General features: G+C 38.8%; 1 protein-coding gene across 1 annotated transcript; it reads right to left on the bottom strand.

Moving 5' to 3' along the window:
* Nucleotides 1–9,952: 9,952 nt before the first annotated feature.
* Nucleotides 9,953–10,894, bottom strand: LOC103111388 (olfactory receptor 8B8-like). Its single transcript, XM_007520668.2, has one exon. The coding sequence runs from the start codon at nt 10,883–10,885 to the stop codon at nt 9,953–9,955; it is 933 nt and encodes a 310-aa protein (XP_007520730.1). The 5' UTR covers nt 10,886–10,894.
* Between the last annotated feature and the right edge of the window lie 2,591 nt (nt 10,895–13,485).

Here is a 13,485-nt window from a genome sequence, read left to right as displayed (position 1 = left end):
CACCTCACTTACCAGGAGATATTGATCTACTCTACAACTGGTAATATTATCAAGATATAAAATATAAGTAATAAAAAAGTTAAGACAATAATGTAAATATTACAATATTCATTGATTAAAGTACATAAACTTATCCATCCACAGTGGTATTCTCTTATGCCACACTTTTCCCCTAAATATATATATGTGTATATATATATATATATATACATATATATATTAACTAGAAGAAGCTAGATGAAGCTAGAAAGCTTCATCTTAAAAAGGAAATGAAAAATTTAATAGTTAAAATAATTCTCCAGACAGCTGTATTTGAAGAAGAGAGAAAAGTCGTCAAACTGCAGTGCTGCCCAGGATGCCTGGAAGGAGACCTGAAAGCATACTCACGATAGCTCAAGCCACTTACCCTCTAAACCATTATTTCCTCATCTACACAAATAGTAGTTATAAAGATTAAATATCAGTACTGATCTTTTGACAACTTTAAGTCACTATGAATCAGACATTTGGCCTATTCTCTTTTTCTTTTTTTTTTTTTTTAATATTTTATTTATTTATTCCCTTTTGTTGCCCTTGTTGTTTTTTTATTGTTGTAGTTATTATTGTTGTTGTCATCGTTGTTGGATAGGACAGAGAGAAATGGAGAGAGGAGGCGAAGACAGAGAGGAGGAGAGAAAGACAGACACCTGCAGACCTGCTTCACCGCCTGTGAAGCTACTCCCCTGCAGGTGGGGAGCCGGGGTTCGAACCGGGATCCTTATGCCGGTCCTTGTGCTTTGTGTATTCTGTTTTTCTTACATCTTTAAAATAGTTTCTGAGCTCACACTGAAACACTTCCAAACAACTGGCACCCTGGCCCATAGAGCATGACTGGGAATGTGGATGACCCTATTCAGAGAAGAGCAGGGTTTCATTCTTGTGTGTCAGTCATTGAGAATACTCTTTCACAGCAGACAATTTAGCACTTTTACTCTGAGGTATATTGTTTCACCTGCCAATGCCCATGTCCAGTGGAGAAGTGTTTACAAAAGCCAGACCGTCCACCTTCTGCACCCCATAAAGAATTTTGGTCCATACTCCCAGAGGGATAAAGACCAGGGAAGCTTTCAATAGAGGGGATGGGACATGGAACTCTGATGGTGAGAACTGTGTGGAATTATATCCCTGTTATCTTAAAATCTTGTTAATTATTATTATATCACTGATAAAAGATATCCTTTCAATGAAGTTAAATGAAACAAACTCCAAATTTATCTATGAAAGCATACTACAAAAACAAACCAAGTTCATTTTGCATATTAGCTAGAAGTCCAGCAAAAGTGTCAAAATCCTAATTTGTTAAACATGGTATTAAATATAGAATTATAAAGGAAATCATATTTGTTGACATCTATAATTCCATCTAGTAGCAGTTTAACTCAAGATAATATTAGAAATTATGACAAGTGGTGACATCTACCATGGCATCAGGAAATTTCTCACCAAATTATTATTTGGTATAATTTTATTTGTGATTCTCCTCTTTAAGTCCAGAGTGACTGATTCAAAAGAAATGAGGTAGGATATTTGGAATATGTGGAATCAGAGACTAATCCTCTTTTATTAAACCTATGAAACAGGATTAATTATTGTGTGAAAATTAGGAATACATGTAAAATACTCACAGAGTATCTGATATAGGTGTTCAATGAAAGTAACTTCTTTTTTATATTTACTTATTTATTTTCCCTTTTGTTGCCCTTGTTGTTTTATTGTTGTAGTTATTATTATTGTTGTTATTGATATCGTTGTGAAAGTAACTTCTATGATTGGGAGGGGGGAAAATAACCCTTTCAACAAGATTTAGAAGTTTTAATATAAGAAGCAAAGATACCAGATAATTCTGCTGTGACTGTGGCAGAATTATCAAGAGTTGGATCTTTATTGGGCTATGAATAAATTGGACCCCATACTTAAAGAAGGAGCTGTACTGCCAATTTTCCTGTCTTAGGAAAAGCCTAGACCAGTGTGGGCTATGAAGCTGTCACTCCAGCTTGTGACTGTTCCATATTTTAATATTTTCAGCCCTTTTTTTTGCCTCCAGGGTTACTGTTGGGGCTCAGTACTTGCACCACAAATCTACTGCTCCTGGAGGTTATTTTTTCCCTTTTTGTTGCCCCTTTTAAAAAATTGTTGTTGTGGTTGTTATTGTTGTTATCTATGTTGTTGTTGGTTAAAACAGAAAGAAATGGACAGAGGGGTAGACAGAGAGAGGAAGAGAAAGACAGACATCTGCAGTGCAGCTTTACTGCTTGTGAAGCAAGCCCTCCTGCAGGTGTGGAGCCGGGGGCTCGAACCAGGGGCTTGAACCAGAATCCTTACGCTGGTCCTTGCGCTTCACACCATGTGCGCTTAACCTGCTGCACTACCGCCTGGCCCCTGTTTTCAGCCTTCTTAAACATTGGCATCTGTGGTAAAAAGTCCAGACATAATTTAAAACTGACAATTTGGTATAAATTGCAAAGTACACCTTTGATTAGAACATTTAACTTATAAAAGCCAGCTGCACAAGAACTGTCTCCAGGTAAGCCAAAGTTAACATTTCAAAATTATCAACAGATGGCACTGAAGAACTGTTACCTGGATTTAACAAAAATCCAGAAACTGAAATGCAGATCACAATGCAAGGAGGGGGGAACCAAATCAAGGAAATGAAGTAATTCACTGTATATACATAAGTAAGTACAGAAGTAAGTGCAAAATACAGAACTTCTTTTTCTCCAGGCTGTTTTCAGAGCAGTTGGTCTGTTTTATAAATCAGCACTTGCAATCATTAAAAAATAACTGAATACAACTTCCATTTTCTTCATATGATGCTACCACACCCTGGAAACAATCACGTGAGTCCCATTCAGTAAGTCAAAATAAATGAGTGAATACAATCTTTCTTTTAAGTACACACACAAGATAGTGAGCAAAGCAAATATGAGCCCTATCTTTCTAGGACCAAATCTGGGCTTTGCCATTAACAAGTAGATGTCTTTGAATATATCAGCTATGACCCAATGCCCTCATCTGTAAAACCTATCTCATAGTACTATCTTTGAATTAATATATTTTCAAAAAAAACTTACTAAAGAACTTTTTGATGTTGTTAATTTAGTATCTTTGAGAAGTGACTAATTAGAGAATTTAGACAGAACCACACCACACAACAGTTTTTCCTATGACCTGTTGAGAAACTGACATCCACTTACCCAGTCTTTAGACTCTCAACAACTGGGTCCTGTTGTTAGGTGGAAAAGTTGAGACAGGGCTTAGTATAAATAATCACCAATTCTCAAAGGTTTACAAATCTCTCAGGCTTTTGACTGTGTGTACACAACTAATGAAAAACAAAATTACAGCTCTGAATGATCTCAAAAGATTGCATCACCCAAGGGATTTGCATCTGTTAGTATGATAATAAAATACACTTTGTCCTATCTTACTTTAGAACTGTCAGAGAGTTCTGTCAAGCACTCCTGAGCAAAATGTTTTGTCTGGAGCTCCAGTTTCTTTCTCTCAGACAGCTGCCAAAGAGATATTGTGTTAGGGAAAGTTCCAGGATACTCCTGGTTTGTCTGGATTTTATCATAAAATCTTAATAATACATATCTTCTTAAATACAGTTGTTTCAGGGAGTCAGGCAGTAGTGCAGCGGGTGAGGCGCACGTGGTGTAAAGCGCAAGAACTGGCATAAGGATCCCAGTTCGAGCCCCCGGCTCCCCACCTGCAGGGGAGTCCTTTCACAAGTGGTAAAGCAGGTCTCCAGGTGTCTATCTTTCTCTCCCCCCTCTGTCTTCCCCTCCTCTCTCTATTTCTCACTGTCCTATCTAACAATGATGACATCAATAACAACAACAATAATAACTACAACAATAATGAAAAAACAAGGGCAACAAAAGGGAAATTAAATAAATATTTAAAAAAATTAAAAATATACAGTTGTTTCTAGAACAAATGTAATTAAAGTAGTCATTGGGATACAGGTAAATACTTTCATTAAATTAGACCATATCTTAGGTCCACTTAAGTGGACCTGGTAGAAGGTGCAGCAGGCATGAGCTCCCAAGTTCATTTGATCTTCACCAGAGGGATAAAAATGGCATCTCCTGCCCCCCATCCAGTAGAGACCACCCGTTCAAATGCTAGCTTTATATTTTGTGAAATATACCAAACCATTTCAATATTTCTTTTTTTTATGTTTATTTTATTTATTTATTCCCTTTTATTGCCCTTGTTGTTTTATTGTTGTAGTTATTATTGTTGTTGTTGTTGTTGGATAGGACAGAGAGAAATGGAGAGAGGAGGGGAAGACAGAGAGGAGGAGAGAAAGATAGACACCTGCAGACCTGCTTCACCGCCTGTGAAGCGACTCCCCTGCAGGTGGGGAGCCGGGGTTCGAACCGGGATCCTTATGCCGGTCCTTGTGCTTTGCGCCACCTGCGCTTAACCCGCTGTGCTACAGCCCGACTCCCCATTTCAATATTTCTATTTCTATAACACAGGATAAAGAGTAAATTTTCTGACTCTACTAGATAGATGAGATTTCCCTATTAACATTTCTTTCACATGTTACCCACTTTGGTTGAGATGGCAATGTTATTGCAACAACTGGAAAAAAAACTATCCTTCTATTTCTGCTCCTCATACATTTCTTATATATATCATCTAATTTTGTAACTATGTTGGAACCTACATGGAAAAATATCTTAGCAGTTTTGGAAACATTTCTGAAAGAATAGAAATTGCAAACTGTTAATCCCCGCAATAAAGGAAAATAAATCAGCGGGGAAGCAATTACAGAAGCCAGACCTTCCACCTTCTGCACCCCATGATGACCCAGGGTCCAAGCTCCCAGAGGGGTAAAAAGTAGGAGGACTATCAGGGGGAGGGGTGGAATACGGAGTTCTGGTGGTGGGAATTATGTAGAACTGTACCCCTCTTATCCTATGTTCTTGTCAGTGTTTCCATTTTATAAATAAAAATTGGAAAAAAAAAAAAAAAAAGAAAGGAAGGAAGGAAGAAAATGACATGACCATCAGCTGGAGAAAGAAAAGCCATTTGAGGAAATTCAACACCCTTCCACAATAAAAGTACTCGGCAAACTAGGGGTAGCATGTATGTAACTAAATACAATAAAGAGCAAAGATGCTTCTTCATGACTCACTGGGCAACTGAAAGCCTGAAATCAAAGTGAAAGGGTCAAAACTAAGACTCTGCCTCAGTAAAAATTAAAGGTCAAGTCAATGGGGTTTACAATCAACAGTATTTATACACCTTTCCCATATTTGGGAGCTACTCCCTTCCCAGATTCAGCTTTCTGGTCCTTTTTCCAGCCATGATATCATCTCCCTAGACAATAACTTGGATCCACCTGCATATCAGATGTCAGGCTCAGAAAAAAAAAAAGTAGTCTAGTCATGGGCTTTTTGGAATATAACTAAAATAGGACTAACTATCTACAAAACAGAGACCCTCCAACTCTTCATATAAACTATTCTAGCCTTTAGGTTCATGATTAGTCAACAATTTGTTTGACTTTATGTTAACTCTTTTTTTCAGCCACCAGGTTCCAGATGCTAACATGATGCCAACCAGACTTCCCTGAGCAGACAACCCCACCAATATGTCCTGGAGCTCCTATTCCCCAGAGCCCCACCCCACTAGGGAAATAGAGAGACAGGCTGGGAGTATGCATTGACCTGTCAATGCCCATGTTCAGAGGGGAAGTAATTACAGAAGCCAGACCTTCCACCTTCTGCATCCCACAATGACCCTGGGTCCATACTCCTAGAGGGATAAAGAATAGGAAAGCTATCAGGGGAGGGGGTGGGATATGGAGTTCTGGTTGTGGGAATTGTGTGGAATTGTACCCCTCTTATCCTATGGTTTTTGTCATTATTTCCTTTTCATAAATAATAATTAAAAAAGAAATTATCCAGAGTGCCAAGGACTATAAAAAAATGAAAGGAGAAAATGAATCAGTTTCCCTCCTAAATTGCAGGGTATAGCTGAAAAATAAACTTGTATATTTGTCATACATGCCTGATTTTATAGTATTTTTCATGTTTAACACATTGACCCATCACTGTGTGTTAAGTGCACAACAATGTGAATCATGATTACAAATTCCCTTGATTCAGTTCACATTCAAGCATACTTTCCACCAATTCACACAACTAACTGCTTCACCAGATCTACCCAACTTCCCTCTGTGACAACTTTTTCATTTGTTCCTACAGTCAAAGAGGCTTTTATCACTACACTACTTTTGCTAATCTTCCACATTATGAGTGAAATTTTACAGTGTGTTTCTTCCTCTTATTTAAAGTAAATAACCTCCAGGGCCAATCTTCACTCCACCCCCAGAATACTACTTTCAAGAGACATATGTATCCTCGTTTATCCACAGCATTATTCATAAATACAGACACAAAAAGACAAATACTCTATGATCTTACATACATGAATAACCTAATAATCAAACCAATATAAGGTCAGTGAGTCATATATATATACACCAAAGTAATGCTATAATTTGTCTCTTTTCTCTCATAATAAATGGATACATTCTTTTTCAGAAAAACTATTCTTGTAACTCAAAGAACATTTCAGCTAAATTTTGCCAAATCCGAAGAAGAGTAGCCTTTGAAAGGGTGTTTATTACATGTAATGTCATTTTCTAAAATAGATATGTGTATTCTGTTTGTCTTTTGAGGACCCGCACGTGTAAGATTAGTGAACAGGCTTAGCTCCACAGTGACTGAGTGACAGAGCAGACACACTGCTGAGATATCTACAAAGGTTCTTAAATAGCACAGGTTTGTTTTCTTACTGACACACTTCTACACTGATAGAAAAACAACTTTACCAAAGGAGACAATAAATCAAAGCAAATTAAAACTCTACTTTATCTTATCTTTTTTAAGGGGGGAAGTATCCTTTATAAAAATTTTTATATATTTTTTAAAATATTTACTTATTTATTGGATAAACACAGCCAGAAATTGAGATGGAAGGGGGTTATAGATAGAGTCACCTGCAACACTGCTTCACCACTCATGAAGCTTTCCACCTGCAGGCAGGGACCAGAAACTCGAACCTGGGTCCTTGCACACATGTGTGCTCAACCAGGTGCACCACCACCTGGCCCCTATCTTCTTTTTTTAAAAAAAATTATTATCTTTATTTGCTTATTGGATAGTAGAGACAGCCAGAAATTGAGAGGAGAGGGAGAGAGGCAGAGAGACTCCTGCAGAGCTGCTTCACCACTTGTGAAGCTTTCCCCATACAGGTGGGGACCAGGGGCTCGAACCCAGGTCCTTGTGCACTGTAACATGTATGCTCAACTTGGTGTGTCACCACATGGCCCCTATTTTTTCTTTAAATAAACAAACCAGTTATCCTAAAATTAATATATTTTAATCTCAAGTGAAGGTCAGGATTCTGGTAAAAGTAGTGTTAAAATTTGTCACTCTATTCAGGAAGGAAAACTTCTTCCCAACAGAATTCCTTTCATTTAATCCACTGTGTGAAAAAAAAATGTTTTAGTTATCACTTGATTGAGGATTACAGGCAGTCATCTCTTTAGTTATTTTCCCAAAAGAAAAGTCATATCACTGTACTAGAGAAAAGCCATTTGGACCAAGAGAGTTCCCCCTGGACAGTGCGCCCCCTTTGCTATGCCTGACACCCAGGTCTGAACCCAGCCCCCTTGCTCTAGGGCACGTATCTGCACTGTCTCTACATCTCTATCTTCCTACAGGAGAAAGTCAGCTCTGACTGGTGATGTCATCTTTTCAGCTTTTTGCTCAATAGAAAAACAACTGCACACACAATTAAAGGAAAAGAAGCTCATAGCTTGGTTTATTCATCCGAGGTCATTTTCAAGTTGTCACTGTTCTTCCAGCTGCAGTTGAAGGATTTCTACTTAAAATCATCACAGGCATAGAAACTGGAACCAACACAACAAGGCAGTTTCACTATTTTCTGGTCATTCACCCCTGAGATTTGGACACTTTTCATATCAAATAGCTCATTTATCCTATCTAGAGAAATCCTCTATGACCATTATCTGTTAAAAAAAAATCCCTTCATTTTATTTTGATATGGCAGAGTAACATTGAGAGGATATATATATTATATCCAGCACTGTTTCACTTCCTGTGAAGCTTCCTCCTGCAGGTGGAATGGAATGGTGACATTGAACATGGAAATATTGTGCACAATGGGGTGTGCCACTGCCAGGCCCTTCTCAATCATCTTTTTAAGCCTTTCAAGGAGAAGACCAGAGTTACAGAAAGAACTCTTCCCTTATCACTTTACTTTCTAAATCCTTTCCTGCTTATCTGGGTTTTGATATACCACAGACTGCCAATCTCTTGAAATGTTCTGTTTTCGTGGTTCTGTAATAATGTGGTCACCAGTTTTTTTCACTCTTTCCCCAACTAATGTATGGTCATGATGCATTACAACCAGTCTTATAAACACTTTCTAGATGGTATAGGATAACTACAATGACCTCAGAGAAGTGCAAATGCAGGCTAGAATATAGTTTTAAGCTTCACTGTCTTTCTCTACAGAGATCTTATAGGTTATGCTGCTTGTCCATTTTTTCCCCATTTTTTTGCCCTTGTTGTTGCCGTTATTGTTATTATTGTTGCCACTGCATTTTCTTGTTGTTGGATAGGACAGTAGAAATCAAGAGAGGAGGGTAAGACAGAGAGGTGGAGAGAAAGACAGATACCTGCAGACCTGCTTCACCACCCGTTAAGTGATCCCACCACAGGTTGGGAGCCGGGGGCTTGAACCGGGATTCTTATGCCGGTCCTTGCTCTTCATGCCACGTGTGCGTATTTACCTGCTGCGCTACTGCCCATCTTTGTTTAACACAAAGTCTAATGATTTGTGGCTTACTCCTGATAACCCAAGCTCTATTACAAGTACTTACAAACATTCTAAATGATATTTTAACACCTTCACAAAGTAAGCCAGGTCCCTGTTTGGTCCAATTATTCTTTAGCTATTTTACAATTCAGCTATTTTATAATCTCTTCAACAAGTAAACACGCATTAACTAACATTCTGAAGCAAAAATAAGAACAATTATCTCAGATGTGTCCCTACATAATTTAACAGCAGAGTCAACCATAGAGGAAAAACTTTCTCTCATTTCATGATAACTGAAATAAAAATAATAAAGGGATGCGATACACCTCATTAAGAGGTTAATAGTTGAGGATGTCAATAAACTAAAAATAAATCATCAACTTCTCTGGACTTCAAAACTGTATAATAAACACAGGTGGCTGAAACTGCAGGTTTCATACTTACAGTGTAAATTTTAAAACTGAGAAATCTGTGGTGTGTAGGTACTCCCCTGTAGTCTTATAATCTTGCAAGCTAATATTAAATCACTAACAGTGTATTCAGCTGCAAACTGCATATTACGGTGATTATAAAAGATGTCATAGGAGTGTAACGCTGGCATTTAAGGGAGGCATATCCCAGGTCAGTAGAGGATGCAAAGTCAGGAACAAAAACATATTATCTGGTTCATGATGTCAACAGAACATTATGAGTGGTAGGACACAGTGCCACCCCAAAGTCAAAGTCTTGATCATTCATAGAGCTGATCATTTTTTTCCAAGTTAAAAAGAAAATCAAGACTCATAATGGCAATAAGAAACACAAGGTATATTTAAACACTACTGTAAAGTTGTAATATGACAACTTTAGTAGAGGAAAAGAGCATGAACTGGCAAGGAGAGAAAATGGAAATGAAGTGACTAAGGACGCAAGCTTCCTTCAAGAAGTTGTCAAGGAAATGAGTTCCAAATGCTCTCACCTGAATCATTTTGTAAAAAAAAAAAATTAAATAAGTATAATCTACCAGTTCTTTAACTTAATGCAGATCAACACAGTACACTCAAAACTTCCTCCTACTCAGGGTTTTTCTAAGAGCCAATTTCACATCTTTATTCCTCAAACTGTAGATCAAGGGGTTCAGCATGGGAATCACATTGGTGTAGAACACAGAGGAGATTTTGCCCTGGTCCATGGACCCAGCAGAAGATGGTTTGAGGTACATGAATGCACCTGAGCCAAAGAAAAGGGCAACAGCAATGATGTGGGAGCTGCAGGTGCTGAAGGCTTTGGCCCTGCCCTCCTTGGAGCTGATGCGGAGGATGCTGGAGATGATGAAGCCATAGGAGACAAAGATGGTGACACTGGGCACAGTGATGTTAATTCCCACCACAACAAAAACTACCATCTCATTGACATAGGTGCTGGTGCAGGAGAGCTGGAGGAGAGGAAGGATGTCACACAAATAGTGGTTGATGGTGTCTGCATCACAGAAAGTCAGTCTCAGCATACAACCTGTGTGGGCCACGGCACCAGAAAAAGCCACCAGATATGAACCAAACATAAGACTGGAACACACCTTGGGGGACATGACACTGTTATACATAAGTGGGTTACAGATGGCCACATAGCGATCATAGGCCATTACTGTCAGCACATAGCCTTCAGAAATGACAAAAAAGCAGAAAAAGAAGAGCTGGGTCATGCACCCATGGTAGGAGATAATATTCTTCTTTGATGTGAAGTGAACCAGCATTTTGGGTGTAAATACAGAAGAGTAACAGAAATCCACAAAGGATAAGTTAAAGAGAAAGAAGTACATGGGGGTGTGCAAGTGTGAATTCAGACCAATCAATAACATCAAACCCACATTCCCCAACACAGTGACTGTGTACATTGGTAGAAACAGAAAAAACAGGGGAAGCTGGAGATCTGGCCAGTCTGTTAAACCCATGAGAATAAATTCAGTTATGGAAGTGCTATTTCCAGGAGCCATTTTCCTCTCTGACAATCTGTGGACAGAGGAGGAAAGGGAACGTTAGAGAACAAGCCTGAGGACTGCTCTTCCTGCACTTTCCCCTCTGACAAGAGCATGTGCAAAGTGAGTGCCCGAGCCCTGCAGCAGACAATCTGCTCTGGCTCTGTATGTAAGCAATTTCCTCAATGGAACAAAATGCATCGAAAAAAAAATGCCTGCTGTGGGATGGCAGTGCTATCAAATGCAAACATGACTGAGCATAATATGATTGTGGGGAAGTCTAGAAAGATATGGAAAATATCTGGAGAAATGGATCCCATTGCCATGTCTTTGTTTGCATGAGCATTGTTTTATCCTCCAGTAATGTTGGAGACAGATGCTCTCTATGACTGTTAACACTCACTGTCCTTGATGGAGTGGGAAGCAAGAGCATGGTCCCTAAACCAAAACTAGGGGAGTAGAGTCTATGAGAGGTTGATTTACTTATTAATGGATAGATGTGCAGCAGCACATGTATTCCCTAATGTTTCTGAACATTTCCAGATCCCGCCAGTACCTCCTCTATCTGCTTCATTTGACTGTCAGAAGTGCACAAAATAAGAGACAAATAGGCATGTCTTCAGTCTTTGTACTACCATCTCTGAACAAGGAACATGGGATTATTGATTTAGAGTGGCCTAAGCCTCTAATTCAGAAACTCACCACCACAGGCCAGAAGACTCAGTGCTCCCTGATTGTTGGTAAGGTACTTATATGGTCCAAGAAGGGTACCTTGAGTCTTATGATTCTAACAGGATGCAGCCCAGACATTCTAGAAGTTTTCTGAATCCCAGATCATGATTTCTGATATGGAGTCCTCTCAAGCAAGAGAAAACAAAAAGATCTCTTATTAACAAATTTGCTATTAATATTTATCACCTTGTAAACAAGGTTGAAGTTAGCTCAGTTTTCTCCACAAGGATTAGAGTAGATACGAATAAGGGAATAAGGGAATTACACACTCTGGTCCAAAGTCTATAGCTCCTTAGGGATGCACTGTTTCATGTCTCCTCTTTACTCAAGGGAATGCACAGCCTTCGATGCAGATCTAAAGTAAACTCCCACCACCCTATTATATTCATCACTGAGGGGAAATATGCTGTGTTGTTTAGTTCCTTTTATTCCCACATCCTAAAAGGAAATTATTCTGAAAGTGTACTTCCTTGAGGCTTCCTTACTTCCTCAGATTACTCACTTCAATTGTTCTATCTCCTATAAAACCTCTAAAATATTATACAATGTTGTCTGTCTTTCAAAGTTTATTCTTTTCTTCCACATTACTGGAAGAGTGGCCAGTGAATTACACAGATGTTGACACATGGGTACAATTTCTCATCTCCCTGAAAAATACCCTCAGCCCCAAATGACGCTGTGTTGCAAAATTATACACCAGGATGCCAAAGTCTTCCCCCAGCTCCTTCCCTTCCACTTCTTCCCTAGAGTACCTGGAGTTTAGCCCTTTATACACCTAAAAGAGAACTTCTGACCAGACTATCCTGCTGGGTTATTACATGTAATAATTCAGTCACTCAAGTTATAGGTTTCTCTTAGAGAGGAAAGAGTAGAGGCTGGTGGGGGAAGGAATGTATGTGAGAAGTGTCCCCTTCCTATTTCTACTTTTTTTTAAAGAGAGAGATGGAGAAATTGAGAGGAATAAAGATTATAGAGACAGAAAAATGAAGACACTGCTTGTGAAATTTCCCCCTGTAGGTGGAGACTGTGGGCTTGAACCCGGGTCCCTGTACATTTTAGCATGTGTGAAAGTGTACCACAGCCCAGCACCTGTTTCCACTCTTACTAATTTACAGATCTTGGACAAGTTGCTCAGTCTATCTCTTCCTGTAGCTCATTTTTCTAAGTAGGGGTAGCAAACATTACATCTTTTCCTTGGGTTGTTCCATTACTTAGGTGAAAATAATGTAAGTAAAATGGCAGGAGTAATGCCTGGCATGAGGGAAGTAATCAATAGGCACCTCTGTCATTGCTCATTGTTTCATATTCTCCATCATGACATTCATCAGATACTATTTTCCTTAAATTCTGTTTTTTCTATGAACAGTAGGGTTCAATAATGACAAATACCTCTACTGTCGTACTAGCCATTTCTTATCTGGAGCTAACAAAAAACCCTGCAGAAGGAACTCAGGAAATAATCCCAGCATTTTTGTTCCTTCAACAAGAAAGCTGAAGAGCTGTTCTACATTCTTCACATACTAAGCAAGAACATGTACAATAACCATGTACCCTGCCTCTGTAAATCCTGTGCCTTTTTAGGGCAAATGAACTACACTGCTGAATACTAGTGGCTCCTAAATATTACTCGAGCATTTTCCCACATACCAACTCTTTTTTTCTTTATTGGGAGATTAATGTTTTACAGTTGACAGTAAATACAATAAATTGCACATGCATAACATTTCTCAGTTTTCCACACAACAGTATAAGCCCACTAGGTCCTCTGCCATCCTGCTCCAGGACCTGAACTCCGCCCACCCACCCCAGAGTCTTTACTTCGGTGCAGTACGCCAACTCCAATCCAAGTTCTGATTAGTGTTTTCTTTTCTGATCTTGTTTTTTAA

Source organism: Erinaceus europaeus, chromosome 20 (genome assembly GCF_950295315.1).
Source record: "Erinaceus europaeus chromosome 20, mEriEur2.1, whole genome shotgun sequence".
NCBI lineage: Eukaryota > Metazoa > Chordata > Mammalia > Eulipotyphla > Erinaceidae > Erinaceus > Erinaceus europaeus.
This window is presented reverse-complemented; position numbering and strand designations above follow the sequence as displayed.

Bases quoted from the DNA above. Each gene is read 5' to 3' on its own strand.
- LOC103111388 (XM_007520668.2), bottom strand. From the start codon at position 10,885: ATGGCTCCTGGAAATAGCACTTCCATAACTGAATTTATTCTCATGGGT.